This window comes from Benincasa hispida, chromosome 12 (genome assembly GCF_027475165.1).
Source record: "Benincasa hispida cultivar pf3 chromosome 12, pf3_genome.v1.1, whole genome shotgun sequence".
NCBI classification, from domain to species: Eukaryota; Viridiplantae; Streptophyta; class Magnoliopsida; order Cucurbitales; family Cucurbitaceae; genus Benincasa; species Benincasa hispida.
In genome coordinates this window covers 36,640,123-36,658,431 of record NC_143489.1, presented here as the reverse complement: position 1 = coordinate 36,658,431, position 18,309 = coordinate 36,640,123, and the positions used below count along the sequence as shown (strand labels likewise).

The 18,309-nt window shown below is 34.1% G+C and overlaps 2 protein-coding genes across 4 annotated transcripts; both read left to right on the top strand.

The window, feature by feature from the left end:
• The first annotated feature begins 6,793 nt into the window (after nucleotides 1–6,793).
• LOC150031974 (uncharacterized) lies at nucleotides 6,794–7,717 on the top strand. The gene is made up of 2 exons (XM_090308340.1): nucleotides 6,794–6,991; nucleotides 7,379–7,717. Exons 1-2 carry the CDS (start codon nucleotides 6,794–6,796, stop codon nucleotides 7,715–7,717), a joined length of 537 nt encoding a protein of 178 aa, XP_090164466.1.
• Nucleotides 7,718–10,954: 3,237 nt separating this feature from the next.
• On the top strand, nucleotides 10,955–14,104 carry LOC120092766 (GEM-like protein 4). Of its 3 annotated transcripts, XM_039050960.2 has the most exons (6): nucleotides 10,955–11,142; nucleotides 11,237–11,362; nucleotides 12,912–13,044; nucleotides 13,148–13,228; nucleotides 13,384–13,658; nucleotides 13,769–14,104. In XM_039050960.2, the coding sequence occupies exons 3-6, from the start codon at nucleotides 13,005–13,007 to the stop codon at nucleotides 13,952–13,954; spliced, it is 582 nt and encodes a 193-aa protein (XP_038906888.1). In that variant the 5' UTR covers nucleotides 10,955–11,142; nucleotides 11,237–11,362; nucleotides 12,912–13,004; the 3' UTR covers nucleotides 13,955–14,104. The 3 variants fall into 3 exon arrangements, with proteins under 3 accessions (XP_038906888.1, XP_038906886.1, XP_038906885.1); XM_039050958.2 differs by having other exon boundaries at nucleotides 10,969–11,362; XM_039050957.2 differs by having other exon boundaries at nucleotides 11,026–11,362; nucleotides 12,694–13,044.
• The last annotated feature ends 4,205 nt before the right edge of the window (nucleotides 14,105–18,309 follow it).

Sequence of the window (18,309 nt, the reverse complement as noted above, 5' to 3'; positions counted from 1 at the left end):
TAGGGAAGGAGTGAATTACGTCTTGTGAAACTGAGTTCCCAGCTCCCCAATTGGACGAATCCCCAAAATGGTAGGCTTATTGAGTTGGCAATCTGGTTACTCTCACCCATACAAATCAAAGGACCGCCTTCATGAGCAGGAGTTCACAACTCATTCAGGATTCAGGTCATGTCACCTATGGTCATCCTAGTGAAATGTAAGTCTCTATTATCAACGGTATTATATAAAAAGACTAATCATTTCGTGGTCCGGTCTCATACAAACTCTTTGTATAGGATACCCCCGCTCACATGTCTCTACATGAATGATCAGGATCAGATCATTTGTAGCACTTACAACATTTGTAGCACCTACAAAGTGGGTTGTATCCGTAGTGTCACCAGGATAAGGTACCCAACCTTATCCATCTACTACAGACCATTTAGGTTATTATTTAAACAAGATTCATCTGTTGTCTCTACATACTTGTTTAAATTTACATAAAATAATTTCAGATCTTAGTTTATTGGATTGAGTATATGCTTATAAAATAACACTTATTTTATTAATAACAATATGTTTATACAGAGTTTACAAACTACAAAATTACAAGGAGATTTAGGACACCAATCCCAACAATTACTAATTCCCTTAATTCTAATTTGAACATTCCAAATCCACTTATCACGCTACTCTAAGGCTAATCCTTTTGTGAGCTAGGAAGACTTAGTGGACCTACAAATCATGGGCTTCAACGATCCGAGATTAATTGGCTAAACTCTTTACACCGAATTAACCCTCATTCGTTAACTACTGAGTCACTCCACTAAAACCCGAAGTTGCACTCCCCTCATTGTAGATACATTGTGTCCACTCGATATAATCATGATTAGTAAGTTAACCCTTTACAAGTTGTTCGTAATAACGACTGGGTCAAATAGTTATTTTATCCCTGAGATTACCTTTTGTTCCTTAAGTCCCACTGATCCTCTAATGAACAATTGGTTTGTGATCCGATCAATAATCCAAATCCCTCTCAGGCCAATGAGAGGGTGGGGCCCCTTGTTCAAGACCCGAAGTCAGCACTTAAAGAAATAACCTCTCTACTATCCCTAAAAACATGTAAAAGGGAATTCCATCTTGCACCCTATGTCCCCAACTATCTATCTGGTCTTACTACTGAAATGAGAGGCTTATTGTGTCGGGTTGTTGAGCCAACCCTCACATATGCATATTAAGGATAATCCCGAATAAATAGAAATTCATAGTTAGCTTAGGATTCGGGTTAAGTTACCTAGGTCATCATTGTGAAATAGTCAGTCTTAAACAGTAAACAACGTTATAAAGTAAGAGTGACCTATTTCATGGTCCAATCTTGTGCAAACTCATTACACAGGATGCCCTCACTCCTCATGTCATCACATGTACGAATTAGGATCACTTCATCTGCAGCACTTTACAACTCCTTGTGACAACTATAGATTGGGCCGCATTCGATAGTGTTACCAGAATAAGGCACCCAATCTTATTCATATACTAGAGATCATTTTGACTATTTACTCGAACCTGATCTACTCTTATATCTTCACATAGAGTTCAAGTACTCTTGTAATAGTCATGGATCTTTTAGTTTATTGGATTTATTTCTAAAATGAAATAAGTAATTCATATATTCAATAACAACTTTATTGAATTTTCAGAATAAGTTTTATTGTTGACAATCCACGAGTTTTAGGACATAAAACCCAACAACAACAACATTAATTCTAGATATTTTCAAAGTAAAAAAAAACACATGTTATTCCATCAACTATGCTGATTTTCTCTGCAGGAGATTCAAAGAATTCTACCACATCCAAATTTGTCATATTGGATGGGTTAAATATTTCATTATTTTGGTAGGCACAAGTAGTTTCTATATTTTTTCCCTTTTTTCCTTCAGGGAAGCTTGATATAGATCAACTAAGTGATTTGATGTACGACAATATGTGTCCAATGCCCACTCATACCACATTGGAAGCATTTTTATTCATCACCTTTTGAATTCTTATCTTGTGGACCATTTCCTTTATGATCATCATTTCGAGTGGTTCTTTTGAAAAAAAAATGATTAAAATGACCACCACGAAAATAATAATTATTCCTTCCTCTACCACAGTCACGACCTCGACCATGACCCTGACCCCGACCACGATTATCAAAATTCACAACAATCACTCAGGGAATGGTATTGTTCTAGTCGATCGAGATTCATTATTCTTCATCAATAACTCGTTGCTTTGTTCTACCACAAGAAGACATGAGATGAGTTCATAATATTTTGAAAAATCTTTCTCTCTACATTGCTGCTGCAGGAGCATTCAAGAGATGAAAAGTAGAAAATGTTTTATTTAACATATCCGCATAACAATAAGTTTGAAAAGATTTTAAATAATCCAGAATTGTAATCAATTACTGATTTAAAATCTTGTAGCCTCAAGTGCATCCACTCATAACGAGCTTTAGGAAGAATGGCTGTTTTTTTATGATCGTATCTCTCCTTCAAATTATTTCGTAAGATACGGGGATCTTTTATTGTAAGATACTCCATTTTCAATTCCTTGTGAAGACGATGACGAAGGAAAATCATAATTTTTATTTTGTCTTGACTTGATACATATTCCCTTCTTTAATAGTCTCTTCAATGTTCATAGCATCCTGATGAATTTCAGCATCAAGTACCCATGACAAATAATTATTGTCATTAATGTCAAAGGCTGTAAATTCTAATTTTGTAAGGTTTGTCATGGTAACACTATTATAAAACATTATATTTATATTAGAAATTTAATATGTACCAAAATATGAAAAATCACGTTTAATTTATTAATTATAATATAGAGAAAAAAAATGACCTACCTTTAGGACTTACCTTCAGTGGGAGAAATGACAGGAGCTCGTGTTGATAATGTGTTGTAAAAAATTGAAGAGCAAAATAATGCACAACGAAAACACGAATATGGAGAAAATATAATATTAAAATAAAATAATTAAAGAAAATAATGAAATGTATGGAAATTTCTCATCAATGTGTGTGCTCTTTAAATTCCACCAAATGCTACTATCTATAGGTCATCTGGTAACCAAAATGTGGTCTTACATGGACACCAAGCATAAATAATTACAAGACATATGAAAAACATGAAGAATGACACATGGAGAAATGGAAGAGTGACAAATGGCTTTTAAGATACTAAGTGTTAGGTATTTTTTTTTTTGTAATATACATATAGTAAACTAGTAACAATGGTTTCTCTAATTTTAAATTCTTTCACATTTTTTTCTTGGTTGATGTGTTGTTATTTTAAAATATGCACACTTTTTATCTAACTCATCAACTATTCAATTTTTTTTTTACAGATTATTCTTTTTTAGGAAATCAACTATTTAAATTTAGGGATATTTTTAAAAATAGAAAAATAAGAAAAAAAATATTTACAAAGATAGCAAAATTTAATTATAGTTGTAATAGACATTGATTCCATGTCTATCACAAATAGACGCTGATAGAAGTCGATAAGCGTCTATCAGGGATAGAAATTGATACAACTGCTAGATGTTGATAGAAGTCTATCAATGATAAAAACTTATACAAGTCTATCACTCATAGATGTTGATTTCGTCTATCAGTTATAGAAACTGATAGAAGTCTATCATTGATAATATCAGTGATTGAAACTGATACAAGTCTATCATTGATAAAAGTTGTTAGTGTTGGGGTTGATGCCCTAAATCTCGTGGATTCTAGTTTGTAATTGTAATATGCAAATATTTTATTTAATATGAGATATTTTATTTGACATTTAGTAGCATTAACCCACAAACCAATAAACTAACATCCAAGGTTATCATTTGTAGTTTAAACATGTATGTAGAGACATACAGGTGGATTATATTTAAGTGATAACTCAAATGGTTTGTAGTAGATTAATAAGACTGGGTACCTTATTCTGGTGACACTACGAATATGACCTGTTTTGTAGATGTTACAATATTGTAAAGTGCTACAAATGATCTGATCTTGGTCATTCATATAGAGACATGGAGCATGGGTATTCTATACAAAGAAGTTTGTATAAGATTGGATCACAAAATGACTAATCTCATTATATAACATCGTTAATAATAGAGGCTTACATTTCACTAGGATGACCATAGGTGAGCCTTGAATCTTGAGTGAGTTGTGAACTACCTATGAAGACAGTCCTTTGATTTGTATGAGTGAGAGTGGTCAGATCACCGAGTCAATAAGCCTACCATTTTGGGGATTCGTCTGATTGGGGATCTGGGAACACAGCTACACAAGATAGAATTTACCCATTCCCCAATGTCGGGGTAAGTAGATAAATTGCTTCCTTAAGGGCCGATTCTAGGGCTTGAACAATGTGGCGCTACACCCTCTCTTGGCATGGGAAGGGTCTGGTCATGGGATTATGACTTATTGGGATCAGTGGTACTTAAGGAGTTAGATGTAAGTATAGGGGCAAAATGGTAATTTTGTTCCAGCTGTACTTACGAACAATTTGTGAAGGAGTTGACTAGTTACATTCAATGGACACGAAAATATAGTGCGAAGAGCGCAGCTGTCGGTCTTTAATGAAGTGACCAGAAGTTAATGGATGTTGAATAATTTAATTAAAGAAGTTTAATTAATTATTTAAGTACCATTGAATCTTCAATCTACAGGTCCATAAGGTCCCCTCAGTAGCTCAACTGGGATAATTGAGAATGAAATTAATTTTTGGTTAATTTGAATTGTTCAAATTAATTGAGGAACTTAATTGTATATGAGATAATTAATGTAGTGTATTTGATACATTATAATATAAAGTTTATTTGAAAGGAATTGAATATTTGAATATGATTCAATTATTAATTATGTGAATTTGATTCATATAATTAAATTTAGTATAAATGTAATTTATATTAAATATCATGCATTGATGAGAGAATTAAAAGCTATAGGTTATATGTTATATATATAATATATTTAATTTAAATTTAAATTATATTTTTAATTTAATTTTTTATTTTAAAATTAAAGGGAGTGAAACAACTCCTCGCCCCTCAATTCTCTCTTAGTCTAATGTGGGAAGTGGGGTAGTTTTTGACGTGATCATTTTCAACTCAGAAGATTTTGGTTACATGGGCTCTAGCTCTGTAGTCTAAGGATAGATCTTCTTGCAAAAGAATTTTTTTCCTCTCCAAAAATATTTCCATCTCTTCCAAAAAATTAACACAGGACCCACAAAACTCCCGTGGATTCTCAATCAAAGGAGAATACCTTGGTTATCTTGTGGTGATGCCCAACAAATTGTTTTGTGTTTCTGCAATTTTTGGGTATTTGTGATCGTGACTATTCGTGACCGATCGAGGAGGATTATCATGAAGATCTTGGTTCTTCAAGGTAAGTGTATATTTTCTAACCCTAAGTTCTTCTTTAGCAGTATGCTATAAAATTTTTGTTGATATGCATAATTTTCTTTGTTCTATAAATTTTGATTTCTATGAAAATAAAGTTTGGGAACGATCCTGCTTTCGCTATGGACCTCATGTTTCTTCAGATAGAAGTTTATCAGTGTGTATCAATATTTTTTTGCTATTTCTGTAAATAGTTTGACATTTTTCCTATATGTGAAAATTTCACTTAAATTTTAATTAATCATTTCTAATCGAATTCAAATAATATTAATATAAGGTTCGTCATTGTTAAATTAAATATTGCTATTAACAGTATATTTCTAATTAAAAAATTGTACTAGCAATATATATATATATATATATATATAATGTTTTTAATAAGTTAGGAGGAACATGGGAGACTTAAGCATTACCAAAGTTTTTTACTTGTGAATGAGAATGAAGATATACTATTTATTTATATTTTGAGTTTAAAAACAACATGGTGAGAAATTTTGATTTTTTTAATCGAAATTAGTACCTAAATAAATTGAACTATGTTCTAATGGGCTAAAAGAGAGAATCTCTTACCCTCATAAATGTGATATTTCTTCTTTTATATTTTTTCTATCTTCTTTTAAATGTTTTTGTTAGTAACTCAAGACTGCAAATTAGTTTTTGAGTTGGTCTAGTCAATTCCTAGTTTCTAGGAAATAGTTGAAGTTATTTTTAGTTGTAATCAAGTCTAAGTTCCTATTCTTGTGGAGTTAGTGGGATTAGTTGCTAACATTGTGGAACCTATTTTTAGATTTAAGATATGTATTTATATGGAATTTTCTAAAATGAAATACACAATTCCCATTTTTCTCATTTTCCTCTCATTAATTAGAACAACAGTGGTATCAGAGCCCTTAATTCTTAAGGGATCTGTGAGTGAGAATCAGTGAAATATCTCCGAGAGAAATTGAGTGATACACCTGTGAGAGTTGTTAGAGATGGAATTAGGATCAAACGGTCTTTCTTCATTGGCTCCACCTATGTTTGATGTGAAAATTACCAGGCATGGGTTATCAGAATACAAGCCTACATAGAGGGTTGTGATTATTGGGAAGCAATTGAGCAAGACTATGAGATTGCTCCACTTCCTGATAACCCAACAACACATCAGATCAAGACTCACAAGGAGAGGGTCACCAAGAAGGAAAAAGCTCGAGCTTTCCTATATGTAGTTGTGTCTCTCGCCATATTCAACAGAATTATGGCCTTGAAGTAGGCAAAGAAGATCTAGGAGTTCCTCAAAAGTGAGTATGAAGGTGATAAGAGGATTAAAGGCATGAAAGTGTTGAACTTAGTGCGAGAATTTGAGAGAATGAAAATGAAGGATTCTGAGTCCATTAAAGAGTACTCAGATAAGTTGATTGGGATTGCTAACAAGGCAAGAGCATTAGGAACCAATTTATCTGACAATAAATTGGTTCAGAAGATTCTAGTTTCAGTACCTGAGAGATATGAAGCAACCATTGCTTCCTTAGAAAATACTAAAGACCTCTCAAAACTCAAGGTGATAGAAGTGGTTAGTGCTTTGCAAGCACATGAGCAGAGGGTTGATGAGACAAGAAGGAAGCATTGAGGGGGCACTGAAAGCTAGAGTGCAGCAAGGAGAAGGTGGAAGAGAGAAGAAGGGAAGTAGCAGCAATAGCTCAGAGTCTGCTACAAAGGATGTTGGTAGTACATGCAAGCACTGTGGGAAGCAGAATCATCCACATTTCAGATGCTAGAGAAGGCCAGATGTGAAGTGTAGAAGATGTCATTTATTAGGGCACATTGAACGATTCTGTAAGGAAGCAAAAACTCAACAACAAGGAGAAGCACATGTTGTAGTACAGCAAGAAGAAGATCAACTCTTTGTGGCTACTTGTTTTTCATCAGTCACTCAATGTGATGGTTGGTTGGTTGATAGTGGATGTCTAATCACATGACAAGTGACAAGGAGTTGTTCAAGGAACTTGACAAGTCATTCAAATCAAGGGTGAAGATAGGAAACGGTGAGTATCTAGAAGTAAAAGGGAAAGGCACAGTGTCAATAGAGAGCTGTGCTGGAACCAAGTTGATTACTGAAGTGTTATTTGTCCCTAAAATTGATCGAAACTTGTTAAGCGTTGGTCAATTAGTACAGAAGGGATTCAAAGTGTTGTTTGAAGAAGGAAAGTACCTCATTTCTGATTCCAATGGGAATGAGTTGTTCAAAATAAAGATGCAGCACAAGAGCTTCTCGTTGGATCCACTCGAGAAGGAGTAGATAGCTTTCAAATATCAAGTAAATGAAATTTAGTTATGGCATAATAGGTTGGGGCATTTTCATCAAAAAGGGTATGCACAAGTTTGGGGAATTGATTTTTCTGAGACTTTTGCACCAATTGCAAGAATGGACACAATCAAGTTGCTACTGGCTGTGTCAGCCCAATGTGGATGGAAAGTGTATCAGCTAGATGTGACCAATGTGGATGAAAAGTGTATCAGCTAGATGTGAAGTCAGTATTCCTAAATGGCAAGAAGAAGAGATCTATCTTGAGCAACTAGACAGATTCATCATACTAGGACAAGAGCAGAAGGTTTATTTGTTGAAGAAGGCTTTCCTCTATGGGTTGAAGCAAGCTCCTAAGACATGGTACATCAAGATGGATGATCACTTGTTGAACCTGGATTTTGTGTGAGTCGTTTTCAAGATCTTAGGAGCAAGTTAGGTGTTTGCAGTATTTGAGTTAGGAGGAGAATGTTAATAACTCAAAACTGCAAATTAGTTTTTGAGTTGGTCTAGTGAATTCCTAGTTTCTAGGAAATAGTTGAAGTTATTTTTAGTTGTAGTCAAGTTTAAGTTCTTATTCTTTTGGAGTTAGTGGGATTAGTTGCTAACATTGTGAAACCTATTTTTAGACTTGAGATATGTATTTATATGGATTTTTCTAGAATGAAATACACACTTCCCATTTTTCTCATTTCCCTCTCATTAATTAGAACAACAGTTTTCTTTATATTTTATATCTATTAAAAATTATCTATATTATACAATTAATTAATTTTGTAAAATATATATATACTAATTTTACAAAACTTAAATTTTGGTCTCTAGATTTTGAGTTGAGTTTTCATTTAGTCTCTAGATTTTAAAACGTTACACTTTTAGTTCTTAAATTTTAAGTTTGATTTCTAAGTTTCTAGGTTTCAAAATGTTATAATTTTCTCTTAAGATTTAAGTTTTATTTCAATTTAGTCTCTAGATTTCAAAATTTGCATTTTTAACCTCAAATTTCGACCATCTTTGGCAATAATGTTTATGGATTAATTCTAAATAATTGTGAAATGAAAATTTAAATTTAATTTTAATAACGATAAAAAATAGTAAATTTTAATTATTTATGTTTCTTTTAATTATTTTATATTAATTAATATAGTATTTAAGCCACATTTACACCTACAATGAGATTTTGGTCCAATCGTATTGAAAATCAATTACAAAAGAAATGAGATTTTTTTTATGGTCTCGAAACAGGTTGCAATAAAAAATAATATTCATGGATGTTGTTACTCCCATATGAAAACTTAATAAAATTTAGATGACTACACATTTTTATATTTCTAATTAATTAAAACGGAGTAACTAAATAATATGTACACTTTATCATTTTTATTTGCTTATTGAAATTTTTATAATTGGAAAAATTAATACTTATATTTAAACTAAAAAATATAATTTTCAAAATGAAAAATTATTTTAAATGACCGCAAAATATTGTAGTCTATCGCAATAATTTATCACAGCCTATCATAGATAGACAGTAAAATTTTGCTATATTTATAAATATTTTAGTCCATTTTTCTATATTTGAAAATAACACTTTTAAAATTAGAGCAGTAATTATCTTAAATCACACCCATCTCATTTTAATTTCAATTTGAAGCAAACATAATCTTAATATAAATACATTAGAAAAATTAACTATTTTCAAACAAAACCTACGACTATTTGATTTAATAAAATAATGTTGTTTAATTTATTTTTTTGCAACAAACTCTATAAATCACGTATAGGAGAAAAAAAAATCTTCAAACAAATATGTCAAAAAAATTAGCATAAAAACAAAAACGCTCACTCAATTATCGTTCTCATAAATATGGTCACGCCTAATAAAGGTACGAAATGCAAATTTTTTAATTGTGGATATTGGTATCAATATAAATATAAATTATTGATATAGATTGTTGATATGAATATGAGTATTGAACTTAGGAATACAACAAAAAATCAAAAATTCGAAAAATCAAATCAATCCTAATGGATTCACTAGTTTAGTTTAGTTTATTAGTATAAAATTGGACATATTGATTTGTATTTAGAGAAAATTTAAAAATATTGATTCGAAACGAATTTTGATTGGAAAAATCAATCCAAATCGAACTGAACCAAATCGAACTTCTTATACTGTTTTAATTATTATGGTGCATGTATATTTATTGTTTAGGAAAAAGAAAAGACCAATTATTATGGAATGTTTATGTTTTTTATTAAGCAAGTGCAAAAAAAAAAATCCAAATTTAATCTATAAAAAAAAGAAATGAACCCAATTCTCATTCTAAGTTAACAAAAAGAGCCAAGTCAAAACAAAGATGGAAATAAAAATTAAAATTTGGAAGAAAAAAGAAAATGTCAAAAATCGAGAACTAAACTGATAATAAATGGAACCAAATAAAAATCAATCTATTGGTTTTTTTTTTCTTTATTGGACATCGGTTTGGATCTTTCTTTATAAAATCGATTAGTTTGGATTGGTTCTTGATTGACTCTAAACCCAACAAAACCGAATTGACTATCACCCCTAATTGAACTAGGGAAAAATGGAAGATAAAAGGAAACAAAATGCTAACTTTTTTAATTATGAACACCAATAGTGATTTTGTTGTGGATGTAGATTATTGATATGGATATGTGTATGGATCTAGAGAGAAATGAGTGACAAAAGGAAAAAAACGTGTTACCAATACTGACTATTTATATGGATAATAATTTAGTAAAAAAAGATAGTGTGGACCTTATGTAATAATCAATGAGAATGAGACTAATGATCTTTTTGAATGATTAGGATTATATAATATGATTACATTTTTAGAGTCAAGCATAGAGCTGATTTTCGCTATAAATTACAATAGACATAAAAATATAAAAGAGGTGGATCTCTTATTTGCATTAATTCATTAAGTTTGCATGTGCATAAACGTGACCTTAGTGAAAAATCTAGGTTAAAAATGTAATATCAAAATTTAGTGATCTAATTGAAACAAAATTCAAACATGAAGAATAAAGTTGTAATATTGTAAAACTTTAAAAGGTAGAGACGGAATTGAAATCAGAATTAAAAATAAAAAGTTTATTTGATAACTAAAAATATAATATTTCGAAAGTAATTGGAAAAAATTGAAACAACCTATTTTTAAATTTAGAATTACCATCTAAATACAAAATTTTAAACACGTCTAGTTTGAATATCAAATCATAGAATTTAAAAACTTTCTTGAATCCAAGTTTACGGTTTGTTCATTCTGCAACTCAAAATTGATGAATATAGGCGCAAATGATTGAATCCAAAATGTATGGTTGCCACATTTTCAAGTTTAATTCCAACTTTCCAAGTCGACATGCGGACCCTCTTGATCTTCTTCTCGAATAAGGTCATGAATTTCTCTCTCCCTCCACCCTTTTATTCCCTTCTTCTTTTGACCTGCCGACTTGAATCATTCTTGGATTTCCCCTTTTTTTTTCTAGTTCAATCTAATGATCAGGACCCATTAACACTGTTTGGGGATGAAATAAGATCAAAATGAGATTTCCTGATTACCCATAAGGAAACAGAAATATATCTTTGGGGATCTTGTACACCATGTGTTTGATGTAAGTTCTACTACTTTTTTCACCTTCAATATGATGCTTATAAGCTTTTTTTTATTATTTTTTATGCTGGGTGTGTCAGAGACTCAGAGGAAGAGAAAGAAGCGGTTATATTAGGTAGTTCAACTGAGATTTTGTACTGAATAACATAATATCAAATGTCATTTCTGATGAAAAGTAAAAACTATGCAACCGTGTTATGCCTTTTAGCATGTGCAGGCTGTTGTTAGTGTTACCAATTGGGCGCTGCATAGACCTTTCTTTCTTTCTTTCTTTTTATTGCTGGTATATGAAAAGTCAGCTGGCATCAGAAAGCCAATCTGCCAGCTCAAAAAGTTTCAAAATCATAGCCTCACCATTTCAATTTGAGGAAAAGTAGGAATCTGTAGTGCTATGATTCAAAAGTTGTCTTGGGATCTATTTTCAAGAGCTAACTTTTTCTATACTTTCTTGTTTGTTTTATCATTATTCTTTTGGGTGGGGTGGGAGTTGGTTAAGAAATCCAATACAATTTTCTAAAGGGTATCATCAGAATTCATGTTGGTAAGGGGTTCTTTGGGCCACACCCGTTTAGGACACCAATTATAATAGTTGGTGTTTTCAACTATTATAACCTACGAACTATAATAATCAACTCAACGGCCAAGATGTCCCCTAAATGTTCTAACTAAGCAGCTAAGCAGCGCATAAAATTCTTAAATATGCCCTGTTTTGTATGGACTCTCTTTGTTGGGTTGATCCTCTTCCTCAACGGATTGAAGGTTTTTGTAGGATAGATGTTTTTACTCTATCATTTGAGGTTTAATGCAAGTTCTTTCTTTGAAGAGAAAAACAAAAAAAGTCATCATATTGGTTCTCTCATTCTTCCTCTTGAGTATTAAATAACAGACATTACATTTTCCATTTTACTTTGCCGAACTCCATGACGCTGAAAAATTAAGGGTTTATCTTTTAGGGAGAAAAATTTTAGCATTACATCAGCACGATATATTTCAATAACTAAAATCAATAAAGAAGGAATATTGTTCTCCATGATACTTATTTACATTCAGCACCACTGCAACGTACCAGGACCATATTAGCTTTTATATTCTTATAATTCTAAATTTATGTTGGTTTCTAATTTTTGGAATTTTTATTGAGCTAATGCTTAGAACAAGGCTTGTTTTACAAGAAACTAGCCTTTCTTCTGAAGCTTTCTAAGGATGTAGAAGATATTTCAAAAGGCATTCTGTTTTGCTTTTTTTCTAAAGTTACTAAACCTAAGATCTCTTTTTCTTTTTCCCAATTTTATTAATTTTTTTATTCTTTCTGATGCATCTTGGATGACTCAGACAACAGAAAGTAAGATTCACCTACAATTTTCGATCCCTTTAAATATAATGGGAGGACCAAAGAATGCTACACTAGTCATTAAGCAAACATATCTTGATTATTGCTAGTAAAGGACATCCTAGGCGAGTGGCTGCAGAGGTCGAGCCACTCCGAGCAAGACAATTTGAATAGCTGAATTTTCTTTATTCATTAATCAAATATGGAAGCTTTACTGCAGAGACATGTTATTGGATTTCCAATTGGATCAGCAGCATTACAGGTTGAGCAATCAGTTCAGAGATTCTTACCCGATCTTGCTGGCCAATACAACATGCCCTCTTCGGACAGTAAATATCCAGCATTAAAACAATGTAAGAAATCCCAAACCCACCCCCCCCAAAAACTCATGGTTCAAAAAATGGATGAATGAACATGAAATGGGTTTTTGGATTGAGAATAGTCTTCATTTTGCAGGTAGTAAAGCTTCAATGCTTAGCAGGGTGAACAAGCTTGGTAAAAGAGCAGACAGCTTTGCGCATGGAGTCCGGGAGCACGGTGAGTTCGTTGTTCTACTTTATTAGTTCATTATTAAGATAGAGAACAGAAAATTGGGATCACAAAACGATGTGCTTTGATTTACTTATTACAATCCAAAGTGAGCTGTTTGTAATGGAAGTTTGATGGAAACTTTTTGGTTTATGGAACTGCAGTGAGACTAGGATCTAAGATCACGGAAACTGTAAAGGGAAAGTTGAGCTTAGGTGCTAGAATTCTTCAAGTAGGTGGATTGAGAAAAATCTTCAAGCAATTGTTTAATGTCGGAGATAGCGAAAAATTGTTGAAGGCTGTCCATTGCTATTTGTCAACCACAGCTGGACCCATTGCAGGTCTGCTCTTCATATCCACAAATAAGATCGCCTTCTGCAGTGACCGATCAATCAAAGTTTCTTCCCCCACTGGAGAGCTAGTTCGATTCCATTACAAGGTAAGCTCGCCAAGAAATGGTTGCTTTCTTGTTCTTTGTCATTGTCGTTGTTATCATCTTCCTCTCTCGCTTTCTCTGCGCTAAAGCACGAAAGAAATGGTTGTTTGCAGGTAGTGATTCCAGTAGGAAAAATTGAGAGAATCAATCAGAGTGAGAATGTGAAGAAGCCTTCACAGAAGTACATGGAAATAGTTACAGTTGATAATTTTGACTTCTGGTTTATGGGATTCTTAAATTATCACAAAACTCTTCAATATCTTCAAGATGTGATCTATCAAGAATGCAAGAAATGCTAGATGCTTGGAAGATCATTGAAGCAGAAATGTTCATTGTTTCCTTCCCCTTTTTTTATCATTTGAAATAGGAGGAAAAATTCACAATACAATTTACTCAATTGTACAAATTCTCTTGTGAATGCAAGTTGTTATGTTCTTCAGTTCTTCAAATCTTACAATTTACCGAATCTTTCTGTAAGAAGAGTCACCTATTGGAGAAGCATCATCACCATATGATGATTTTTTTTTCAATTAAATATTGTCAACAATTAGTAGTAACATCAATGTTTAGATTGATTTGGTTCAATTGGTGAAATACATTCAGAAAGAGGCTAAATTTGTCATCAGTACTTTTAAATTTGCTTTGTCTCAGCTGGAAAGTCTTATCTCTAATCAGTTGATGTTCGAGTTAACCAAGAATGGAGATGAGTTATTCTCAGTTCAACTGTTTGACACGAATTTAATAGGTTAATTTTAATACTATCATTGGAGTAGAAATTCGTTAGAATGAAAACTGAGACTATAATGAGTGTGATGGTGGATTAAGATCTCAATTTTCATTTCAGATCATATTCACATTGTGCTAAGTCTCAATTTTTATCCAATGTTCAAACACATTTTAACTTCAAAAGATAGTTTGAAACGGTTGTGAAGAATTGAGGGTAGTATTGTAATTTCCCAAAGAATGAGAGTATTTTTTAAACAATAGGCGAATAATTTAATGCTAGTAACCTTTTGTATTAATTATTTGGAATAATCTAAAAGCCCATCTTTGACTCTAATACAACAACACAATTCTACCACTTCAAGAAATTAAGGACCTGTTTTGTTAAAACATTTTGTACAACCATTATTTTGTAATATTATAAATTTATAATATATTACATCATATTTATATATTTTTTACTTTAAAAAAATTTATTTGAGTCTATAATATGACATATTGTATTTCTGTTATCTTTATGTCGAAAAAGGGTTGGTTTGCCATAGAGGTTTATTTATAATTCTCTTATGGGCCTAGGGCTTCCTGTCTATCTATTTATTTGAAGAGTCTTTTTGTATTTCAATGTAACAAAATAATAAGATTTGATCGTAGTTTTTTCTCCCTGGGGGACGAAACCCTAGGCCACAAAACCCTAGCCACCATTGATGTGTCTCCTTCGACGACCAATTTTGAGATAGCTGACACGATTAAGGAAGTTGTCCAACAATACCTAGAGACCGCCTTACCTCACCTTCTTCAACAAATGAGTGTCATCGGAACGACAACCCAATCCGTCGACAGATAGATCGGATTGCGCCCAATCAAAGAGAATCGGCGTCCATATCTGAGCGATGCCCAGTCACCCTTCAGCCGCGGACTCATCGATCTCCCAGGTGCAGATGGTGTTCGGCGGACAGATCCGGTCGCAGCAGTCGATCACACACAACCTTCCTCGAATCCAGAACACTCGACGGCAACCAGATCTGTCAATCTTCCAGCAGCTTTCGCGCACAACTCGGTCAATCTCCCAGCAGGCTTCACGCATCCCAGCAGGCTTCGATCGCAGCCCTAGGGTTCGAAGCCGCGGCGACCTTTCTGCCTCGACTAGCCACGGCTTCGCTGGTGGGTTTTCTGACCAGTAACCTCCGGTGGTGGATCGGCCGGTCCTCTCTGACTGCAGTGACACCGATCCGGTCGCTTTTCCGATGAACTCTCCGACAGGTCTGATCGGGGCGTGTTCTGATGAGATTAAAAGCAGATTTCTTTTCCTCCAGCAACAGCTCGCGAATTTTGGGTCAGTGCTTGGTACAAACTCAAAAATTGTTCAACCGGAATCGTCCAATTTACAGCTAGGCTTCAAGAACCCGGTAAACTCTTTATCTGGATCAATAGAACACTCTGCAGGGATTATTATTGGAGAAAAGTTGAATGGCGAAAATTATTTCTCCTGGTCTCAATCCATCCGAATGGCTCTAGAAGGAAGATAGAAATTTGGCTATCTAACTGGGGAGATAGCCAAACCTGAACCACGAACGTATCTGGAGAGCAGAAGATTCATTGCTATGATCAGTTCTGGTGAGTACATGGAACCCCAAATTGGCTGACCGTTACTTTACACAGCGACTGCCAAAGAGATCTAGGATACAGTACAACAGTTGTATTCACAGAAGCAGAATGCATCCCGCCTTTATACCTTACGCAAACAAGTCCATGAATGTAAGCAAGGAGCTATGGACGTCACGTCATACTTCAACAAATTGTTTGTGATACTGATGATTGTGTTGAGACTAATAATTGTAGAGTGGACAGAGATATAGAGATTGATGCAAATGATGAAAAAATAGAGGAAATTGGTGCAAATGATGAGAAAATAGAGGGAATTGAGGAGGATGGAGAAACTGATGGAGAAGACAACACTGAAGAAATAACTCTAGCAAACGAGAATAGTGGAAGGGAAGGTGATTGTGTGGGAAGTCCTTCTAACGAAAGATCCATAAATCAGATGGCTAGCTGCAGTAAGGAACGTGAAGAAGAGGAAAATCGTGATTCGTCTCTTAATCTTCCAATTGCCTTGAGAAAAGGGACTAGGTCATGTACAAAGTTCCCTATGCACATGACATATAGTAACCTATCTCCTAAGTTCAAGGCTCTTACTACCAGTCTAGATACGGTAATGGTTCCAAGTAATATACGAGTTGCAATGGAAACTCCTGAGTGGAAGGCTGCAGTTATGGAAGAAATGAGAGCTCTAGAGAGAAATGGAACATGGGAACAGGCCCCTCTTCCTAAGGGGCACAAGACAGTTGGATGTAAATGGGTGTTTACTGTCAAGTATAAATCCGATAGCTCAATTGACAGGTACAAGGCGAGACTGGTAGCCAAAGGCTTTACCCAGACCTTTGGTATTGATTACTCTGAGACATTCTCTCCTGTGGCCAAGCTCAATACGATCTGGGTACTGTTATCTGTTGTTGTTAATAAAGATTGGCCTTTGCACCAATTGGATGTGAAGAATGCATTTCTTAATGGAAAACTCGAAGAAGAAGTCTATATGAGCCCTCCACCCAGCTTCGAACACCAGTTTAACCATCAGGTTTGTAGATTGAAGAAGTCACTGTATGGTTTGAAACAATCACCAGAGCCTGGTTTGACAGATTCACCACGTTTGTTAAAGTTCAGGGGTATGATCAGGAGCACTCAGACCACACGTTGTTTACAAAAAGGTCGAGTTTAAGAAAGACCTCAGTACTTATTGTGTATGTAGATGACATTGTTCTGACCGATGATGATACTGATGAAATTATGAGACTTAAAAAAAATGGCTGAAGAATTTGAAATTAAAGATATGGGAAAATTGCGATACATCCTTGGGATGGAGGTGGCTCGATCGAAAGAGGGTATCTCTGTCTCACAACGAAAGTATACTCTAGATCTCCTCAAAGAAACAGGGATGACTGGGTGTAAACCTGTAGACACCCCTGCAGAGTATAATGCCAAACTGAGTAATGTTAGTAATGAAGCTCCTGTTAGCAAAGAGAGATATCAGCGATTAGTTGGAAAGTTGATATATTTATCTCACACAAGACCTGATATATCATATATTGTGAGTGTTGTTAGTCAGTTCATGCAAGCTCCCTATGAGGAACATATAACAGCCGTTGAACGCATCCTACGGTATTTAAAGGGCACTCCTGGTAAAGGTCTTCTGTTCAGGAAGTCTAGTAAACGTGGTATAGAAGCATATACAGATTCGGACTGGGTTGGATCTGTTATTGATAGAAGGTCTGTGTCTGGATATTGCATGTTTGTCTGGGGCAATCTGGTTACTTGGAGAAGTAAGAAACAGGGAGTGGTCGCCAGGAGTAGTGCAGAAGCTGAGTACAGGCCATAAGTTTAGGGATATGTGAAGAGATTTGGTTGAAGAAAGTATTAACAGATCTTCGACAAGACAGTGAGCTTCCAATGAAATGGTTATGCAACAATAAAGCAGCAATAAGTATTGTTAACAATCTGGTCCAGCACAATAGAACCAAATACGTCGAGATTGACAGACATTTCGTTAAAGAAAGACTGGACAATGGGAGCATATGTATTCCCTACATCCCTTCAAATCAGCAGATTGCAGATGTCCTTACAAAGGGGTTGTTAAGACGGAGTTTTGATTACTGTGTCAGCAAGTTGGGTTTGATCGATATTTACACCCCAACTTGAGGGGGAGTGTCGAAAAAGGGTTGGTTTGCCCTAGGGGTTTATTTGTAATTCTCTTATGGGCCTAGGGCTTCCTGTTTGTCTATTTATTTGAGGAGTCTTTCTGTATTTCAGTGTAACAAAATAATAAGATTTGATCATGGTTTTTTCTCCCTGGCCTAGGGTTTTCTACGTAAAATAGTGT